At 40.0% G+C, this 20,396-nt stretch overlaps 1 protein-coding gene across 1 annotated transcript in view; it reads right to left on the reverse strand.

Annotated features, from left to right (window-relative positions):
* The window catches only part of LOC126254107 (uncharacterized), a 285,482-nt gene that overhangs the window by 67,708 nt on the left and 197,378 nt on the right, over positions 1 to 20,396 (reverse strand). The window contains exons 9-12 of the mRNA XM_049955283.1: positions 19,242 to 19,388; positions 12,285 to 12,432; positions 11,302 to 11,586; positions 4,750 to 4,938 (exon numbers count right to left, since the gene is read on the reverse strand). Coding sequence (XP_049811240.1) covers positions 4,750 to 4,938; positions 11,302 to 11,586; positions 12,285 to 12,432; positions 19,242 to 19,388 — 769 coding nt within the window. The remainder of the gene's footprint in view (positions 1 to 4,749; positions 4,939 to 11,301; positions 11,587 to 12,284; positions 12,433 to 19,241; positions 19,389 to 20,396) is intronic.

A 20,396-nucleotide genomic window follows, 5' to 3' on the forward strand; every position in this document is an offset into this window, starting at 1 on the left:
AGGAGCACTGCCACCCACAACTGTAGCCCAGCAGAGCTCCTCCACAGGCAGCATCCATGTACTCTTCTACATCTCCTAACACCACAGGCCTGGAAACCCCCAAGCCCAGCACACTGGCTTGTGTAGCAGTGTGGTCACACTTCTACGGGGCAAACGACCTGAGAGGTTTGCAACGCCATCAAACCAACCAACTCCGTCCATGCCTCCCAACTGCACCGACTTTGGTGGCTCAATCATACGTGGAATGCTCACCCTCTCTGGTCCCATGACCACACGAGTATAGCTTGTGCTCCAGGACACCAGCAGCAGTTCCTGTGGACAAGAGCACAGGGCTGAATGTCTTGCCACAGCCTCCACCTCCTCAGCCAATGTCACTCATGCCACCAAACCCCAGCACATTCCCAGGTACCCTGTGTTCCTCCACCCAGTCAGTAGGCTTCAGTACCGGGACGCTAATGGTGCCAGAAGTTCACCTGGCAAAGCATTTTCCAGTGTGCTTCAAGCCACATGTGCCCATTTAAGAGGGGGAGGATCTAGTATCCCAGCTCAGTGATTTTGAAAGCCTGCCAAAGGGCATGAAGCTCTATGACAGCCGCTGGACAGCGCAGCTCCATCTGTAACCACGAGCATCATCACCACTGTGTGCTGACCACAGAGTCGTGTCCATATCGCCAACCTATCAGTGCTTGCGGCCACCCTTTAAAGCTAGTAGCACAGCGGTTCTGTCTTCAGTTGTGACTCTGTTGCACTCTTGCATTGTTCCTATGCACACTATGCTTCTTTATTACACATGCGTTGTTTGATTCTTTATTAGAACATAATGTATGATATGTTAATGTTATATATAAAAGTGTATTTATATCAATATAATAGAGGGAAACATTCCACATGGGAAAAATATATCTAAAAACAAAGATGATGTGATTTACCGAACGAAAGCGCTGGCAGGCGATAGACACACAAACAAACACAAACACACATAAAAAATTCAAGCTTTCGCAACAAACTGTTGCCTCATCAGGAAAGAGGGGAAGGAGAGGGAAAGACAGAAGGATGTGGGTTTTAAGGGAGAGGGTAAGGAGTCATTCCAATCCCGGGAGCGGAAAGACTTACCTTAGGGGGAAAAAAGGACAGGTATACACTCGCACACACACACACATATCCATCCACACATATCCAGACACAAGCAGACATATTTAAAGACAAAGAGTTTGGGCAGAGATGTCAGTCGAGGCGGAAGTGAAGAGGCAAAGATGATGTTGAATGATAGGTGAGGTATGAGTGGCAGCAACTTGAAATTAGCGGAGATTGAGGCCTGGTGGGTAATGGGAAGAGAGGATATATTGAAGAGCAAGTTCCCATCTCCGGAGTTCGGATAGGTTGGTGTTGGTGGGAAGTATCCAGATAACTCGGACAGTGTAACACTGTGCCAAGATGTGCTGGCCGTGCACCAAGGCATGTTTAGCCACAGGGTGATCCTCATTACCAACAAACACTGTCTGCCTGTGTCCATTCATGCGAATGGACAGTTTGTTGCTGGTCATTCCCACATAGAATGCATCACAGTGTAGGCAGGTCAGTTGGTAAATCACGTGGGTGCTTTCACATGTGGCTCTGCCTTTGATCGTGTACACCTTCTGGGTTACAGGACTGGAGTAGGTGGTGGTGGGAGGGTGCATGGGACAGGTTTTACACCGGGGACGGTTACAAGGATAGGAGCCAGAGGGTAGGGAAGGTGGTTTGGGGATTTCATAGGGATGAACTAACAGGTTACGAAGGTTAGGTGGACGGCGGAAAGACACTCTTGGTGGAGTGGGGAGGATTTCATGAAGGATGGATCTCATTTCAGGGCAGGATTTGAGGAAGTCGTATCCCTGCTGGAGAGCCACATTCAGAGTCTGGTCCAGTCCCGGAAAGTATCCTGTCACAAGTGGGGCACGTTTGTGGTTCTTCTGTGGGGGATTCTGGGTTCGAGGGGATGAGGAAGTGGCTCTGGTTATTTGCTTCTGTACCAGGTCGGGAGGGTACTTGCGAGATGCGAAAGCTGTTGTCAGGTTGTTGGTGTAATGGTTCAGGGATTCCGGACTGGAGCAAATTCGTTTGCCACGAAGACCTAGGCTGTAGGGAAGGGACCGTTTGATGTGGAATGGGTGGCAGCTGTCATAATGCAGGTACTGTTGCTTGTTGGTGGGTTTGATGTGGACGGACGTGTGAAGCTGGCCATTGGACAGGTGGAGGTCAACGTCAAGGAAAGTGGCATGGGATTTGGAGTAGGACCAGGTGAATCTGATGGAACCAAAGGAGTTGAGGTTGGAGAGGAAATTCTGAAGTTCTTCTTCACTGTGAGTCCAGATCATGAAGATGTCATCAATAAATCTGTATCTGTATTTATATGCGCATATGAAAGTGACTCAGCTGTCTAAATCTATCATTTGTGTGGAGCAAAACATTTTGTTTCAAATGATGGTCTCAGTGGAATAAACATCATCTTGTATTGACAACTTAGTGTTGTAAGTGAGCAAACCACAATGCTAACAGAGCATGCATTCTAGTAGTGCAAAGATTTCTGACTCTTTCAAACCAGCCATTGCTGCACATCCAAAACAGAGTCAGTCTGCAACTAACAGTGTATGGTCAATACAACTGCTGCAATAATGCTTGTATCTGCATCGGTATGCAAATCAACAGGAAGTCCATGAATTGCATGTGTGCCACAGAATGGCAGGGCAGCGAGATACATTATGCAGAGATCAACCTTGCTGTTCAGTAGTTCAACAATAATGCCCTGCATCAATCCCAATGGCAAGGACAATTCTGCACTGAGACTTCAATATTCACTATGTAGAAATTGTGTCTTAATGATCAATAAGCTGAAAATCTTTTGTAGTAGTTACGCTGGAAATGAAGGCATTGAGACAATGTTGCTGATGACTGACACAGTGAACATGTGTCTGTTGAAATAGGGCAATGAAGAAAATACTTTAAATAGATCATGAACAAACCCCTATTTCACATTAGTGTTCATGTCACACTGAACATTTGGTATGGGAAGGTAATTGTGAAGCTATACAGTGCTTGGTGTATTTACCTTTCTTACTGACAGAAAGCCCATTATTTTAATTAATTCTATTTGTGACTCTCTAGTGTATTCCTGTCACATCTATATTCCTCTGATATTCTATGGTATATGGGAATCTTTTGATTTTTGCAAGATATTACTTTTCTTTGCCAATTAATTTGACAGTATGATACTGTTACATGTTCTTTCACATTATCCCTTTTATTGCTGTAAACAACAGGTTTACAAAACCACAGCTCTTTCTCAAAGCAAAGTAAGTCCCAATGTACTGTTACTGGATAATCCATTCAGTTGTGTTACAGACGGTACTAAATTTTAATTCACACAATTGATTTTGAAATTATACATCATCTTCAGATGCACTATGACTCTCCATTTAAACTGAAATTTTGAAGTACATAAAGTGACCCAACTGCATTTTGGCCTTCATAATGGGTACACAAAAGAACTGGCATATGTTATTCTTAGAGCAGCACTACTGATTTTTGATGTGGATACATTTTAGATTATTTTATGTACTTCAGTGTTTCAGCTGAGTTGGACTTCCAAAAGCATGCTTGAAAATGGAACTATATTGTGCAAATCAATCGTGAATTAACTACCGTCAATAAAACAGCTTGTGAATTGTCCAAAAACAGTATATAATGAAACACAGGTGATCATCCCTGCAGTTCTGTACACATGACGACAAATCACTAAAGAACAAAAAGTTACCTTAAATTTAATTTTTGATGTGTCCATGTCACTGAAATGAACATAAATCTACTGGAGTACATAGTAGACACCAATTACAACTGGTAAATTTCATGTTTCTTTTAAGTCATAATTCTTAACAAACTTTGAGGTTTGCTGACGACTTTGTAATTCTGTCAGAGACAGCAAATGACCTGGAAGGGCAGCTGAAAGGAATGGGCAATATCTTGAAAGGAGGGTATAAGATGAACACAACCAAAAGTAAAACTAGGATAATGGAACATAGTCAAATTAAATCAGGTGATGCTGAGGGAATTATATTGGGAAAAGAGACACTTAAAGTAGTAAAAGAGTATTGCTATTTGGGGAGAAAAATAACTGATGATGGTCAAAGTAAAGAATATATAATGTGGACTGGCAATGGCAAGGAAAGTGTTTCTGAAGAAGAGAAATTTGCTAACATCAAGTACAGATTTAAGTGTCAAGAAGTCTTTTCTGAAAGTATTTCTAAGGATTGTAGCCATGTACAGAAGTGAAACATGGACGATAAACAGTGTAGACAAGAAAAGAATAGAAGCTTTCGAAATGTGGTGCTACAGAAGAATGCTGAAGATTAGATGGGCAGATCACGTAACTAATGAGCGGGTACTGAATAGAATTGGGGAGAAGAGGAATTTGTGGCACAACTTGAGTAGAAGAAGAGATCGGTTGGTAGGACACATTCTGAGGCATCAAGAGATCACCACTTAAGTATTGGAAGGAAGCGTGGAGGGTAAAAATCTTAGAGGGAGACCAGGAGATGAATACACTAAGCAGATCCAAAAGGATGTAGGTTGCAGTGGTTATTTGGAGTTGAAGACGCTTGCACAGGATAGAGCAGCATGGAGAGCTGCATCAAACCGGTCTCTGAACTGAAGACCACAACAACACAATTCTTAACAAATGTAAGGGAACTTCAAATGAAGTTGTATACTGACCTGGAATTGAGTAGAATGACCCACTGGATTACTAGAATTTGATGGAACCTGTGGAAATGTTGTAAAAGTCTGACATCCAATGGCAGGTCTGGATTGACCATACAAAGGCTGCTGCTGATAACTGTTTTGATTGTTATTCTGAGAATAGTTAGGTAAAATAAAACCAGGTGACCCATTTTGATATATGCCCTGAAACAGAAGTCAAGATTTAGCAAGACAATGAAAAAAAAAAAAAAAAGACAACAACATTGCACATTTTAATGAACAGTACGGTCTATACGGAGTGGCAGAAAATTTTGTTTTGTTACATAAGTACTGATAAGTCTGCTTTTTTTTAGTAATTTTGAACAAACCCTTCTAATAGATGCAAAATGAAGTAGTTTGACAGCAGCAATCCAATGTTACTGTTGTCACACGTTATGTAAATACTGTAAACACTTAAGGGAAGACATTTCAAATGGTGTTTAGAGAAGGTGAAACATAATCATAATTAGGGCTGCTAGCATTGCTATATGACTACATGAAAACTGCAGGCCAACAATCGATTAGTGAGGATGAAAAAGCACAAAAAAGGAGCAAAGGCTATTTTGTCACAGGGAAAAGTAAAACATACTGTTTTTTAAGGTTTGCATAGGATCATCATTTGATATTTAGAAAAGAGTAAAACAGTTAGCAGCTCTTATTACATAACATTACTGGACATAGTAAGATGAAGCATAAGTGTCCAGGAATGGTGTGCAAAAACTATGATCTTGCGCTTAAGTAATGTTTCTACACGCACATTTGCTACTGTGTTGATAAGTGGATGAAATAGAATTCGTGACAGTTCACAAATCCCATAATTGCCCACACCTTTTACTAATCTAATAAATTAACTTTGATGAAATAAAAGTTTCATCAAGGAGAAAGGAACCATAAACAAACATCTGCTCATATTGTATAGACCTATTTCACTTAAACGTGGCTAGTTCCTGAACTATTATCTCCTCATGTAACGAACAATCCCTTGCTTACATAGTGTAATGTAGTTCACCCATCCAGTTGCTGAAGCTCTCTAAGTATGTGCTGTTACCCATGCGCTCTGTGATCCACATCAGTAGTAGCTTGCACTGTCGAGGATATGATGCTCCTGTCTCTCTCAGTATGGTCATTATCAAGGTACTATAACTGCAGGAGGTGCAATGGCTTTACACTGTGAATGGTATTTGTAAGGACATAGTCAAATGGCTCTGAGCACTATGGGACTTAACAGCTATGGTCATCAGTCCCCTAGAACTTAGAACTACTTAAACCTAACTAACCTAAGGACATCACACAACACCCAGCCATCACGAGGCAGAGAAAATCCCTGACCCGGCCGGGAATCGAACCCGGGAACCCGGGCGTGGGAAGCGAGAACGCTACCGCACGGCCACGAGTTGCGGGCAAGGACATATTCAACATGGAGGTTCAGCAGTGAGAAAAAAGTTGCTACAGCAAAGTCTAGCTAAAAATACAGCAGACGGTGTTTTCCCTCAGAAGAAGTTGATATAAACTGAAGGGAAAAATGACAGTACTGCTGTTAGTAAGACCTCTCATTAAAGATATGCTCCAGTTAAAAATTATCAAATATACTTTAGTTGAAAACCATTTTATCTTTTTATTGACAGTAAAGTGGATATTGTTTGTGAAATATATGCACTGTAAGTCGAAAAAGTAATACACTTGGCTCATCCTAAAACTAAAGGCAACATTATTAATAATACTTCTGTAATAGAAAAATAGGATGAAGGTGGAAGTAACAAATACACTCAAACCAGTCAGTGATTAAGCACAGTTATCAGCTTTCATATGACTTACATTAAGGCATTATTCAGTGAGTAGCTTTAGAATTTAACAAACAGGAAATATTTTCCAAACCTGTCTTGTCTGTTAAAGTAATTAATGTGGAGACATTCATTAATAAAATTATCAATGAATGGAAACCAACTCCTATCTAACTATAAACACATTATCTAACACTCGATTCACTGCTGATTCCCAAGCACTTTATGTGCACAGAACTAGATGCATGTTGCAGCCAGGTAGTCGCCCTGTTTAATAATTTTATAAATACCTCAAATTCTAGCATCTAAGTAACCAGAGCCAAAGCCACATGTGGAGCAGCAAGTATGGCAGAAGACATCTGCCAGCCAGCTAAGTAGCTGTTCTTTTAAAGTGTTTGCATTGCGGAAAAACCAACTCACTGTGGATAAGAACTGCCCTGCTCCAATTAAGAAGCATACAGAGAACAAGTTTGCTATATTCAACAACATATCAAAGATGCCAGTGTCACACTTAGTGAAAATACTTACACAGGTCTGGCAGGAGCTCCTCAGGTTGACAACAACCATGGACATGTATACAATTCTTGTGCTCAGTAAGATACATTCATGATACAGATTTACAATTCATCAATTCATTCCCTTCACTTTATCAATCTAGTCATTAGCATGAGCACTCCTGTTTCTCCACTGATGCTTCAAGATCAGCCCGCCCCCCCTCTGGTCCCTCATCCTACACACAAAGAAACATGTACAGAGAGGGCTTTTTAGTTAAATCACATCTCAGAAGTGAGTAACACAGTCAGTAACAAATGACAATCTGATTGAAGAGAGAAAAATTTTTGACAGTCAATTTGGAGACCATTCAACAGACAGCTTAGTAGGTTTTAGCAGTTTATAGTCCCAAGATGTCTGAACACTGTGCCCCCCCCCCCCCCCTTCTGGATGCATCAGAAGGCCTACAAAGATAAATCACTATTATCACTATTGCCCTCGAAGTCATTCCTGTGACTTTGTAGTAACTAATAGCAGCAGTCAACTAATAGATAACAATCACAGCCTGATATTAGCGATCAGGAGGCAGTTCTTTACCAAAGAAGAATCGGACATCACAGAGTTAAGCACCAGAACTGTATGCATTATTTTGGTTGGTGATATTCAAGATTGTTCAATCAGCTGTAACCCACGGAAAAAGCCTGCTAAGGAAATTCAAAATTCAACATATTTCTGCAGCTTGCATTTCTGGAAGGTGGTTCAAACTACTGAGAGATATCAACCTTAGAGGATTTTCTGTCAGCTGGTCAGATAAACCTGATGAAAAAGGAAATGTTTCACTCTTAGAAGTGCAGATAACTCACTCATTACAAGGTTACAATCAGCAGCAGTAAAAATTAGATTACAGAAGATTTATGCAGTGCTACCTGGATATTCTTCATCAAATGCATGATAAGGGAAACAGAACGGAACACATGGTAGTTGCAGCTGGAACCGTCTCTGCTGCTGAGTGGCGATATCAATGCTCACAGTTCAAACCGGAGGGAACATGGATACAGATGGCCTAGGACAAAGCTTTACTAACACAGGACAATCACCTTATACTTCTCAATGGTAGGTCTATAACAATAATGGAAATTACTGGATGGAAAATATATAAAATAAGGGACTGGCAACCACTCATCTACATTTTGGTTTGGGAAATTGGTGAATTACAATGCACCAGAGGAAGTGACTGTTTAAAGAGTTTGGTAGATGTTCCAGGATAAAAGATATTACTCCCAAGGAAAAAAATTTGAGGCAATGGATGTTACAAGTTACGAGAGCATAGAGAAGAAATGTTCCTCCAGTAACGAGTGTCGTCCATATCTTTCTGCTGAGTACACCTCTTTTTTGAGGACATCAGTATTCATTGCATAATTATCATTATTTTACTGTATGGGTAATGGCATAACTCGACATTTTGAAACTGGAAATGGGGAAGGCAACGTGAGAGACCATTTGGTCTAGGGTTCACAGATTTTTTTTCTTTTCCTTTTTTTTTTCCTGTACCCATCTGAACATCAGTTGTCAAATAAGTGTAATTTTTTATGAAGAGCTGTGTAGAGGACATATTTGTATCTCTTTATGTGTATTAATTAAGACTGTCATGTTATATTACATGTACTTTACACTGCAAACTTGAGAGCTGAAGCAACAACAGAGCCATCTACCAACGATAACCTCGACCACAAATACTGTTGGATACCAGTGCCGCTGCTGGGTGCCCAGCTGGTCGCGAATTCTGAAGGCCATTATCATTACTACTGGAAAGAATAAAAGCACTGTTCCTTTTTTCACAGGATTTGTAATAGTTATTAATTTTTTTTATTTATATATGAGCTGTAATTCTTCTTTGTAAAATTTGTAACTATTTTTATTTGGAACTTTTAGATCTTAGTTTGACATATGGCAAATAAGCAACTACAAATAGAACCAGGTCTTTTCTCTGAAACAAGACAAATATCTATTTTTGAATTATCTTGAAAAGATTTGTACGCTGAAGCTGAATTACAAAATGCAAGACTAAATGGGGAAAAAATAATGTTCTCCAATTAAACGTGTTACTAACAGTGTGTTCTGTCCCCAAATGACCTTACTGTTGTTCCCACCAACTAGCATAGTGAATTCAGACAGTAAATTACACACATCACCCCCACACTTTAAGCCCATTGAGCAACAAAAGTGGCATATTGTCAAAAGAGAATATTTGTTCCAGCATTCTGCAGGCACAGGCTGGTTGCAATACAGATAACTGGTGTACCACAAAGAGTGACTGAAATGATGGTGCAACTGGAAACATACTTCAAAGTTGAAGCACACGTGACAGTAAAATTCTTGTAGATGTCACATATAAACTGCAGATGGATTCACAGTGAAATTGTGGCAGCATGTGGACAAAATGCTATGTCACATCCAGCAACAGTGAAAAGGTGCAAGTAATTTGAACAAGGCTGCATAGGCATTGTTGATGCTGATCTGTGTTTCCAGATCTTGCACCATGTGATTTCCCTCTTTTTGGCAAGCAGAAAGAACATGTAGGGGGAAAGAGGTTTTCCAACAGTGAGGACATTATTGAATGTCTCTGTAAGCATGGGGCAGATTTCTGTTGTAGAGGAATTAAACAATTAGTACAATGTTCTGACAGCTTTTTACGGAGATTTGGTGAAAATTTGTAAAACAGTTTCAGGTACCTTTGTCACTTTGAAATGTGTGGCAGCATTCAGTGAAAGTAACTTGTCATGTAACTTACTTTTTGAAGTCACTTCGTACACAATATTTTCTGTATAGGTATGACAATATAGCATTTATTTTAACAATACTGGCATATAATCTGCTTCCATTAAACAGAATAATGATGAGGGTTGTATATATAACCACCTTTATAGTGCTGTGGGAAAGTAACAGTGAACATAATACGGAAATTATGTACAGGGTACGTGTTAAGAAGTTAAAATGGCCACAGCACTCTATGGGTTATGCAGCTCACATCTCATTCAATAGTCTCATATTTTTTCTTTCTTATATAATCCCTGATAAGTTTTGAAACTGTCCTACATAAAAGCACAAAGATCGGAGTGATATGTGCCTTTGGTGGAAGTAAACTTTTAAAACAAGAAGGTAGATCAATAAAACAGAATAATCAATTATGTACTGGTAATTCAGAACTGCAGAAATATCACAGTATAAGAAAAATACAACATGAGTGCAGTACAGAGACTGGATAAAATAGGTTTCCAGATTGACGTGTTTTCATACTATTGCAACCAACTCTTGAACAGATTTATCATGTACTGATTTGGAATGGACTTACTGAACTTCATAATTTTTACCATTTTTATGCAGAGACAGCAACTGATATGGTTTATATAAGAATATACAGCCTACAGTTGCAGGTTAACTTTATCGTTTACCTAGGTTTCAACGTTAGTAATAATGTCTTCTTCAGAACCTGCAAAAAGTTAATATTATAATGTGCTAGTACATTATAATAGATATGGTCATCCTACAGAATGCAACGTAAAGTACTTACATAAAATATAATTTAAATGTTTGCCTAAAACAAGCCATGTCCTAAGTCAACTTTATAAAACTTGATGCATAACCATAAGGTTTTGTCACTTCTATTAAACAAGCTGTAGCAAATTCACTTTAAGCCCATTGTATGGGCCTCGTTGTGTGATTAGAGACTGCGGACTGCGAGGGCTTCGCGGTCTGCCTCACAGAGGGTGGCACGCATGCACGAGACATATAGAATCAAACTCTTATTATGCATGCATCAGATAACATTTCTGCTATGAATTAATTTTATACTTTACTACTGTAAGTTAGTTACAGTATCCAGCATGACTACGTTTTACATTCTACTACAGAGCCTTATAAACTGACCAACAAATCTCATATGAACATCTGTAGGAAAGGTTCTATTATTACAGAAACTGTAATGGAATACTTACTGAACACCAGAATGGTATTATATACTGAGTTAATACTACTACAGAACAATCACTACAGAGAATTAAGGAGAATTCTGAAATTAGACTCTGTGACTTTGAATATAATAATTCATACAATGGTGGAAATCATTGCTTACAAGGAACAATCGAATTTTGATTCTGGTCTCTCATCAGATTCCAAATGACATGAAAATAGGAAAGAACCACAATCGTATTAGTGCTTAGTGGCAACATTCTTGCTTCTAAGTCTCAAGCATTACCTGTACTTGTGGATGCGAATATGTGAAACTGTTGTGCATCTGCTGCTGTTGTTGACTCTGAAGTGGCAATGGATGCTGTGTAGTAGTGGCTGCTGGGAGTTGTTGCACACCATACGGTAGTGGTTGAGTACCATGCACTGGTAGAGTGCCAGGAGGTGGTGGTGGTGGTGGTGGTAGTACCTGAGTATCAAGCACCGGTAGAGTGCCAGGAGGTGGTGGTTGAGACCATATTGGGGGCAGTTGCATCACTAGTGATGGTACAGGTGGAAGCTTTGTGAAGTCAGCCTGCAAAAACATAGTAAATTGAAGGAGTATTTGTATTTAGAATATAAGTAGAATATAAGCATGTGAGTTTAATTCTATTTGACCCTGTCAACATGAATTATTCAATTGTCTGAATGTTAAAAAGCTTACGATCATGTAGAGCTCCCTCAATTAAAGAGGAAAACTATTGCTATGAGATCAGTGTTCCTTTTGTTGCAAATTTATGCATCATATTATTGATATTACTTAACAAGTACTCATCTGCATCATCAAGATGACTGACTTCAGGGAGCTCAAAGGATTAAGTCATATTTTAAGTTTTATACCTCAATTCTCAAGAGAGATATCCAAACAACTTTGAGCCTCCTCTAAATGAGTTTCTCTCAATTATTACTTAAGATTACTTCAATAATCACCAAACCATACAATGTGGATAAATGTCTTAATTTTAGGAAGTCACAGTTCTCCTCTTTCTTTGTGGGTGACTTCTGCATTCTATGTAGCAAATTAGTATTATTGTTTCAAGAATCAGAAAAACTATATCGGTCTTTTTGTGAAATTAGTTACACCTGTGTCATGTCTAACATTGCAGAGCATAAGAGAAACAAGAAGCATCAATTAACTGTGGATTATTGTTGAAAATATGAATTCAATTCTGATTAGATTTGCAGTAATTGCAGAAGTTATTATGATTTTATCTCAGGTTGCTTATCACTCACATTAAGAACTGGATGTGGAGTTTCCTTCAGCAATTTCGTCTCAGGTGTTGGGCTGATATCCATTGGTTCTGGCTTGCTTGTCTTCATATCAACAGATGTTGGTGATGGGGTCCTTGGTTTGACTGCAGGAGGTACCTTCTTCTCTGGGCTGTGGATTATTTTCAGTTATATTTTCTTTTAGACTCCTTGAATCAATAACATGTAAAATACATTGCGCAATCTACAGTGCTCTGCAAAACAAAGTCAAGATAGGCAATGTAATATTACATATGAACTACTTGGTGGTGGTGGTGGGGAATCAAAGTGTGGGAGCATTTTGCCAGAGGTTTTCCAGTTGTGCACAAAAAGTTAGACATCACATGGCATGATGTCAGTATGACTATTGTGCCAAATGGGGCTAGCCCGACAACACAAAGCAGTTGAAGGATTCATAAAAGACAGTGTGTGTCAATCACTGAGTGGTTACGGTGCAATGTGGTGGCTGTTTTTCATTACAACATGGCCTGGAGACAACATTTGGAGGACTTCACATGGGGAAAAAATTGTTGGTAAACTGGAAGGAGGCTGAAATGTGATGACTGTAGTCCAGAAGTTTGGTTTTACTCACAGCATTGTTTCACATGCATGGGGAGTGTTCCGAACAACAAGCATTGATGCCTGAAGGAGAGGAGGTAGTCGAACATGGTCAACTACTGAAGCAGATGACTGCTAAATTGTATAACAGGCAAGAAGGGACCCACATCAAACAGCAGGTGCAATTGCAGCCACATTTAACATGACAGCAAGGCATGCATTCTCATACTCCAGAGTGCTATGGAAACTGCATGGCATTGGTCTCTTTATCCTACAATCAGGACTTGTGTCCCACTGACACCTGCACAGCAGTAGTCCCATTTGTGATGGTGCCATGAGCATAGGGACTGAACCAATGAGGAATGATAGAGTGTGTACTTTTCAGGTGAGAGCAGATTCAGTCTGAGTAGTGATTCTGGCTATTCTCTCATATGGTGACAGGTGGGAATATAATATACACCAAGGAACATTGTCCAATATGATCATTTCGGTGATTCAGGCGTTACAGTGTGGAGAGACATAATGTTGCATGGGCAAATTTCTGAAGAGGGTAAACTCACTGGTCAACATTATTGTGACAACTGTACTCCTCCCCCATGTGTGTCTTTTCAGGGTGAATTCAGTCCTGACTTAACTTTTACGGATGACTGTGTGTGACCACATTGAATAGCACAGATGGAGCAGCTCTTGGAATGACAGGATATTCAGCAAAAGGCTTAGCCTGCCCATTCCTCTGACTTAAATCCCACCAAGCACAAGGGTGATGCTGTGGGGATACTTACTGCAGCAAATCCACATGCACCAATGACCATGCAGCTGTTGTCGACTGCACTGGTGGGGGAATGGCAGCTTGTGGCTAGTACGGTAGCGCAGTACAGAGCATGCATTGCTGGCCGTGGTGATCGTGCATCCTATTAACACTTTGGAGACCAGCCGCTTATAAGGATATTGGGTCTATGAAACCAACCATTGATGCCATTATTTAAAGTGTTACTGGCATGTATGTTACTGATAAGAATAGCATGTGCTAAGAAAATATAGTTACAATGCCTGTGACATGACTGCAGTGGGTGGTAGTGTCCAGACATATGGGACAGGTCTTGCTCTCTATGTCTTTTATAGGGACATGAGTAATGGGGCAAGATGTCACTAGCACGGGTAGAATAGGGTCACACAAGGATGCTGAGTAGGCTGGGTGGGTGGTAGACTACAACAGTGGGAGGGATGGAAAGGATAGTGGTGAGTATATTTTTCATTTCTGTATGTGACGAGAAGTAGTCGAAACCTGGGTGGAGAACATGATTCAGTTGCTCCAGTCGTGAGTGGTACTGACAGTCATTAAGAGAGCACTGCTTTGTGACTGATCAGTTGGTATGTGAAGAACGGTGGGTGACTACAGAAACAAGGCATGGGAGATCTGTTTCTGGATAAGGTGGGAAGGGTACTTTCAGTCAACACAGGCCTCAGCAATATCATCTGCAAATTTGGAGAGGGACTGCTTGTCACTGCAAGTGCAGGAACAGGATAGGGTAGCAGCTTTAAAAATGAATAAGTTGGTATATGATGGTGCTACGTGGCTGCCCATGGCTTACTGGAGGTTTGTTTGTCAATACTGTATTCAAAGGAGAAGCAATTACGGGTGACATCACAATTCATAAGGATACAAAACAATTGCTCCTATCGCAGTGAAGAATTTATGAAGAACTTTGTAAAAGAACTATGGAATCCACTTCTTTTCAAGAAGAAGTTATAAGTAAATAATTCTGATGTAGAGAAGTGTCTAATCGTAGATTTTAAGTTTTTAATATTATTTAATAGTGACATATTTTTGAGAAATATACATGTACTGGAAAGGATAACTCGCAAAGCATTTTCACAAACTTCACGAGTACTACATCCACTAAAATTTTTCACACAGCACATCAAGGAAGAAGTAAAGATAACTACTCATGCTGTTGAAAATGCATAGGCTTCTATTAGCTCGAAAATTTATACTTCGTAGAGCAGCAAAGAATTTGATTATTCGAAGAAATTATCAGGGCCTTGGATACACTGTGTGGCAAAGAAAAGCATCTATCAGCCTCCATAATTTTAGACAACATTATTGGAGTTTAACCGTGATCTGTCATGTAAGTAAAATTAGTAAAATACAACCTTGACTGCACAGTTATTTATTAAAAACACAAATGGTTTCGGCATCTTGCAGTAGGTCATCTTCAGATAATGCACTACCTGTCCAACGATGATGATAATGCTTGGAATAGCTGTGCTAACCCCAGATGCAAAAGTTTTGTGACATGGGTCATCACAGCTGTTCCAAGCATCACTACCATCAGCTGGATCGTGCATTATCTGCAGGGGACTTACTACTAAGAGGTCGACACCAGTCATATTTTTAATAGCTGACCATGTGACAAGACGGTTTTTTACTAATTTTATTAGCTTTCAATTACAGTCAACTACGATATATCAGCCCACTCATACTGAATGATGTGACACCTCAGATTTTCAGATCCGAGTATGAAACTGTCAACTAGAAACCATATGTAAGGTATCAGTCGAGACACTTCTTCACTACCATCATCAAGAAACTAAATATCACATAGCACATCTTGATGGAGTGTCTGACAACTATCCCAAAGTACACTGACAGATATCACTCACTCATGTAAAGAGCAGGATTTGTATACTTCAGTCCTACTATGGAAACCTGAGCTATGTACAAGTTTCCACCTGAAATGACTTGCTTTAAGGCTAAGGTTCTAGCAGCAAAACAGTCTCGCATAATATTAATGATATTCTGACAACAAATTTGCAGGGTGCCCTTAAAAAACTAGAACATCAATCCTGGAACTTTAAAACATACCATTACCTCATCAATGTATAAGAACTAATTTATCAGTCTATCAAATTCCACAGACATCATAGCCACTACAACTAAAGAAGCATTTTTGATAATTCATACCAATTGTCAGTAACCTGTCAGATGACAAAACGTTACACTTTGCACAGAATCAACAATGCATTCCTGAAAGAACATAGTACTCACAGTTAAAACTCTGAGGATGATATCAATCTTAAGAATGCAAAATGGACACAGGAGCTATCATGCACATCTTCACAAAAACAAAGTTTTAACCTCTCCACATTGCAAAGATCACCCCTCATAAGTAGCAGAGCTAAAACACCTTCTGGTCAGCAGGTTGAACTTTACAAGGCAATCATCAAACTGGGAATTTCTCTACCAACAAGTGTCACAAACATTTATCAACAGCCTACTATCACAATATATGAAGGCACCAAGCCACAGTAACTGCAATAATCGACTGATTTCACAGGTGCACACCAGCAACTGCTACCAGAAGAAGAAATGGTATGCATAATTTTGTAATTGGTTACATGTCTACGATGTTAATCTCTTGTCCAGTTAGTTATTTAATTCCAATGGTGAACTCCATAAAACTTACACAAGTGACAAATGATTGCCAATTATTAACATCCCCAGAATTAGAATAATAAAGTGTGTTGTTTATAGTGATTATATATAATCAAGAAATTGTAAGATGTACTGGAAATCCACCATTAACGTAACAAATTATATGTAACTGTAATATATTAAACACAAGGAGAAGGAAGGAGTATTGGGGGACGCTGCCTGATGGCTTGGAGGGAGCGGCAACAAGTGCACAGGGTAAGATAATGCACAGGTGAGTTTGCTCTGGTGGGGACAGGGGGAGTTGTGTGCAGTGCACAAATATATGGAGGATTGGAATGGGAGAGGAAGATACGGAATACATTGAAGGAGACTGTACAGAAGAGGATTGAGTGCAGGATGAGTGAATTTGGGGTCTTGCAAGATGGGGTAGAGACAGGTTTGGGGCAGAGGCTAGTGAAGATTGAGTCCAGTAGACTTACAGGATCAAATTATGTGTTGCAAGGACAATTCCCATCTATGTAAGTCTGATATACTAGTATTGGAGGTAAGGATCCAGATGGCATGGAATGTGAAGCAGACAATGAAGCCTGTTCTACCACTGGGTTGTCTATTTGGATCACAACTGGTTGGTGGCCATACTCACATACAATGCTGTGTAGAAGTTACTGCAGGGATGGTGTGTGATGGAGCTATTTTCAGAGGTACCCCTCACTCTCACTGAATAGGATTTGCCTGTGGCAGACTAGAGTTGGATGCAATGGCTGTAAGATGGTGTGGCATAAGGATGGACTGATATTTCGCAGACAGGATGAATGGCAGAATAGCACATAGGTAAGGGTGGGAATGTTCGTGGGTAAGGTTTTCCTTATTTCCAGGCATGAAGACTGGACAACCATGGGTAGCCAGACTGTGTAGGAGTAACTTTTTAGTGCGGAAGGGATGGAAAATATTAGAATATAGGTACTCTTGATAGTCATTGGGACTGATATTGACAGATGTTTATATGGAGCCAGTGGATATGTAGAAGTTAACATCCAGAAAGATGCCATGCTGGTCTGAGTAGGACCAGGTTAAGCGGGTGGGGTGGACAGTGCTGACTCTGTAGAGGAATAAGAACAGTGTGTACTGGGCCTGGGGCTAGATCATTAGGATATCATCAATGAACATCAACCAGGTAATTTGGTAATCTAAGGTAATTTGGGAATCTAACTGAGGTCAGTCTTGAGTTTGTGGGTGCCTGTTATTTCCTGTGTTGAGAGGTTTGTGTTATTAGGAAGTAATATAGGAAAGGAGGGTGGGGCCAAGTTGGAGTTGTGTAATTCCTGCCAGGTAACCAGGGATGATGAGATGGGAGTGGGGGAGGGTCATGGTTGAACAGTGGGCAAATTCAATGTTGGAGTTTGGTCGGCCTTGGTTGGTGGCAAAAAAGTGTTTCCACTGCAGGAATTTGGAGAAAAATAGTAGGTCCTTGGGAAAATCTGCATGATTAAATTTGGGTATGGGGCTGAAAGTTAGGTCTTTGGGTAAACTGAAATTTTTTTGAATTTAGATTTTTAGTACACAGGCCGATAACAGTGTTTTGCTTTTATTTGGGTTCTGGATTTTGTGAGATGCTGAGAGCAAGTTTTGGGCAAATTGACTGATGGAAAAGGTCAGCAAGGTAGGGCCTGGGCACTATGAAGGGTAGATAAGAGGGTTTCTGGGGGAAGGACTGGTATTGTTGGGCGGTAGTACTCTGAAGTGAGAGTAAGCTTTAAGTGTAATGGAAAATATTAGAGAACAGTGGCTGGAACAGAAATCCAGATGCCGGAGGGTAAGGGTTCCAATCCAAGAGATAGTGTGTCAGTAGTTTGGGTTGCATAGAGGCAGTATTTTGAGCTGGGATCTTAGGTGCTGCACAGATGTCTAAGAACAGAGATTTGTTTCTGTATCAAGTTAGTGGGGGACAGGGATTAGTGCTATCTGAGAATCAGAAGTTCACTGTGAAAGAATAGGTGGCATCCATAAAGGAGGCTTAATCCCTCAAACTTTGTACACAAAGTTTTTATTTGCCACATCCACATATGCCCCTTATGCCACACCTGCATCCAACCCCTTGCCACATGGGTTGTGCTCCTGTGGAGGTACAGGATCTATCCAATGCAGCTACCCTACTCCAGTCCTGTCACAGGCATATCCTATCCTATCCTACCCTGTCAGTGGAAGGGCCAGCTGTAAAACCAACTATAATTATGTGGCTCTACTGTAACTTCTGCAGTGAATTTTGCAAGCCTTACAACAGACCAGCCATCCAACTGAATGAGCGACACTCAATTTCACTGGTTGCTTCACGACCATACCATATGGAACCTGCTCACACACTAGCTTCTCTCAATGATGTAGATGGGAACAGTTTTTGAAACACACTGTTTGATCCTGTAATCATCCTGTGCTCAACCTCCACTACCCCATCTCACTCAAACCCTATTCATGCCCTCTTCTCCTCAGCCTCCCTCTTCCTCTGTTCCGTCTCCCCTTCACAAACGATTACTCCACTACTCCATGCCATAGTGCCACTTTGTATCTCTGCCCCTATCTGTGTTGCAGTATAGGCAGCAGGGAAACGGTCGTCACACAGGTGTATCTGTAGTCTGTTTTTCTCTGAAAGCTCAGCAATGTTGACAGTCTTGTTTATACGCTTTCTGACTGCTTAACACTTCAACAATAATGAAATTTGTTATCTTTATTCCCTCCTTTATTTATACTCCACTTAGGAGTTTCCTTTACTATATTTAAATAATCCACTAAGGTGTAATTAAATTATTTAATAATCAATTTGTAGATTTTTCAGTCTTTTCTATCCCAACATATAGAAATTATGTGGAACAATGTTCACCATGGAGAGATATATGATTAAAAAAAAAAAAAAAAAAGACATTTAAGTTCATGATTGAAATCTCGATAAACACCTTGGGCTTGAGGACTTGGACAGGCATACAGAATTTGTTTCTGGGTTTCCAACAGGCCCTGAACTTGGTGAAATGTTCGTAGGACATACAGAAGGCTGTTGTGCAACTGGACTTGATGAAATTCTTCTGCTGGGACTAGAGCTCTGCCTGGAATAAAAAACAATTTCTGTTGATTAACATTAAAACACTTTACAAGCAAATCTTCAACAGTGAGTAAATACATCAAATAACGTAAGTAGATATGTTTTCTGATAAAAGTTAAAATAAAGAGAGCCCTGGAAGTAAATTTCCATATGGTTAACTAGCAGGCTTCAACTTCTTGGTTTACAAGAAATTCATTTCAGATTTGCGACCAAAAGATTACTATGACTGACTGGAACCATCTATGCATATCAAAGAAGCTTGTGTCTACAAATGCCCTCAATGCCAAATCCCATTGTTGGTTCTTCAGGGGCCATTTTGAAAAATATCTCACGACATTTTGCTCAGAAGTGTACTCAAGATACCCTGCTAATTCATCCCACAAACTGACAACTACACTTCATGAGACCATGAAGTATCAGAAGTACGTTATATAGTCATATGAATCATATTATTGCTTCTTTGAGAATGAAGTGTGGCATCCTGTAGCTCTTGTGTATTATGCAACCTTTCAGTAAGGCTATGCATAAAGGGATGAAACAATAGGTTGCATAATATCCAATATGGAAACTGATCCTTAGCTTAAAGTGGTAAGTATCATGAATCAGAACAACCATCTCCAAATGCTGAACAAACAAAATTTGTTGTCTGCATTATTAGCTTTGGTTTACAACATGACAAGGTATGCATTCCACTGGTTTTAAAATAGTGACTATATCAAAAAGAAATATAAAGATCAATCAAACACCCACAAAATCTGAGCAACCTTCATGGATTGTTGTGGCCGGGATCATTTGACATCACCTCTTGTCTGGTCCATGCCACAATGAACTGCTGTTGGAAGATAGACAGGAACACTAAAGCTTAATATCTCATTACCAACAATGCCACTAGATATGGACCACAACTCAAGAGTGGAAAAGGATGGGGGGAGGAAATCGGCCATGCCCCTTTCATAGGAACGATTTTTGCATTTACCTTAATAAATTCAGGGAAATAGGGCTGCAATTTGAA

The sequence above is a fragment of the Schistocerca nitens genome, chromosome 1 (genome assembly GCF_023898315.1).
Source record: "Schistocerca nitens isolate TAMUIC-IGC-003100 chromosome 1, iqSchNite1.1, whole genome shotgun sequence".
Taxonomy (NCBI): domain Eukaryota; kingdom Metazoa; phylum Arthropoda; class Insecta; order Orthoptera; family Acrididae; genus Schistocerca; species Schistocerca nitens.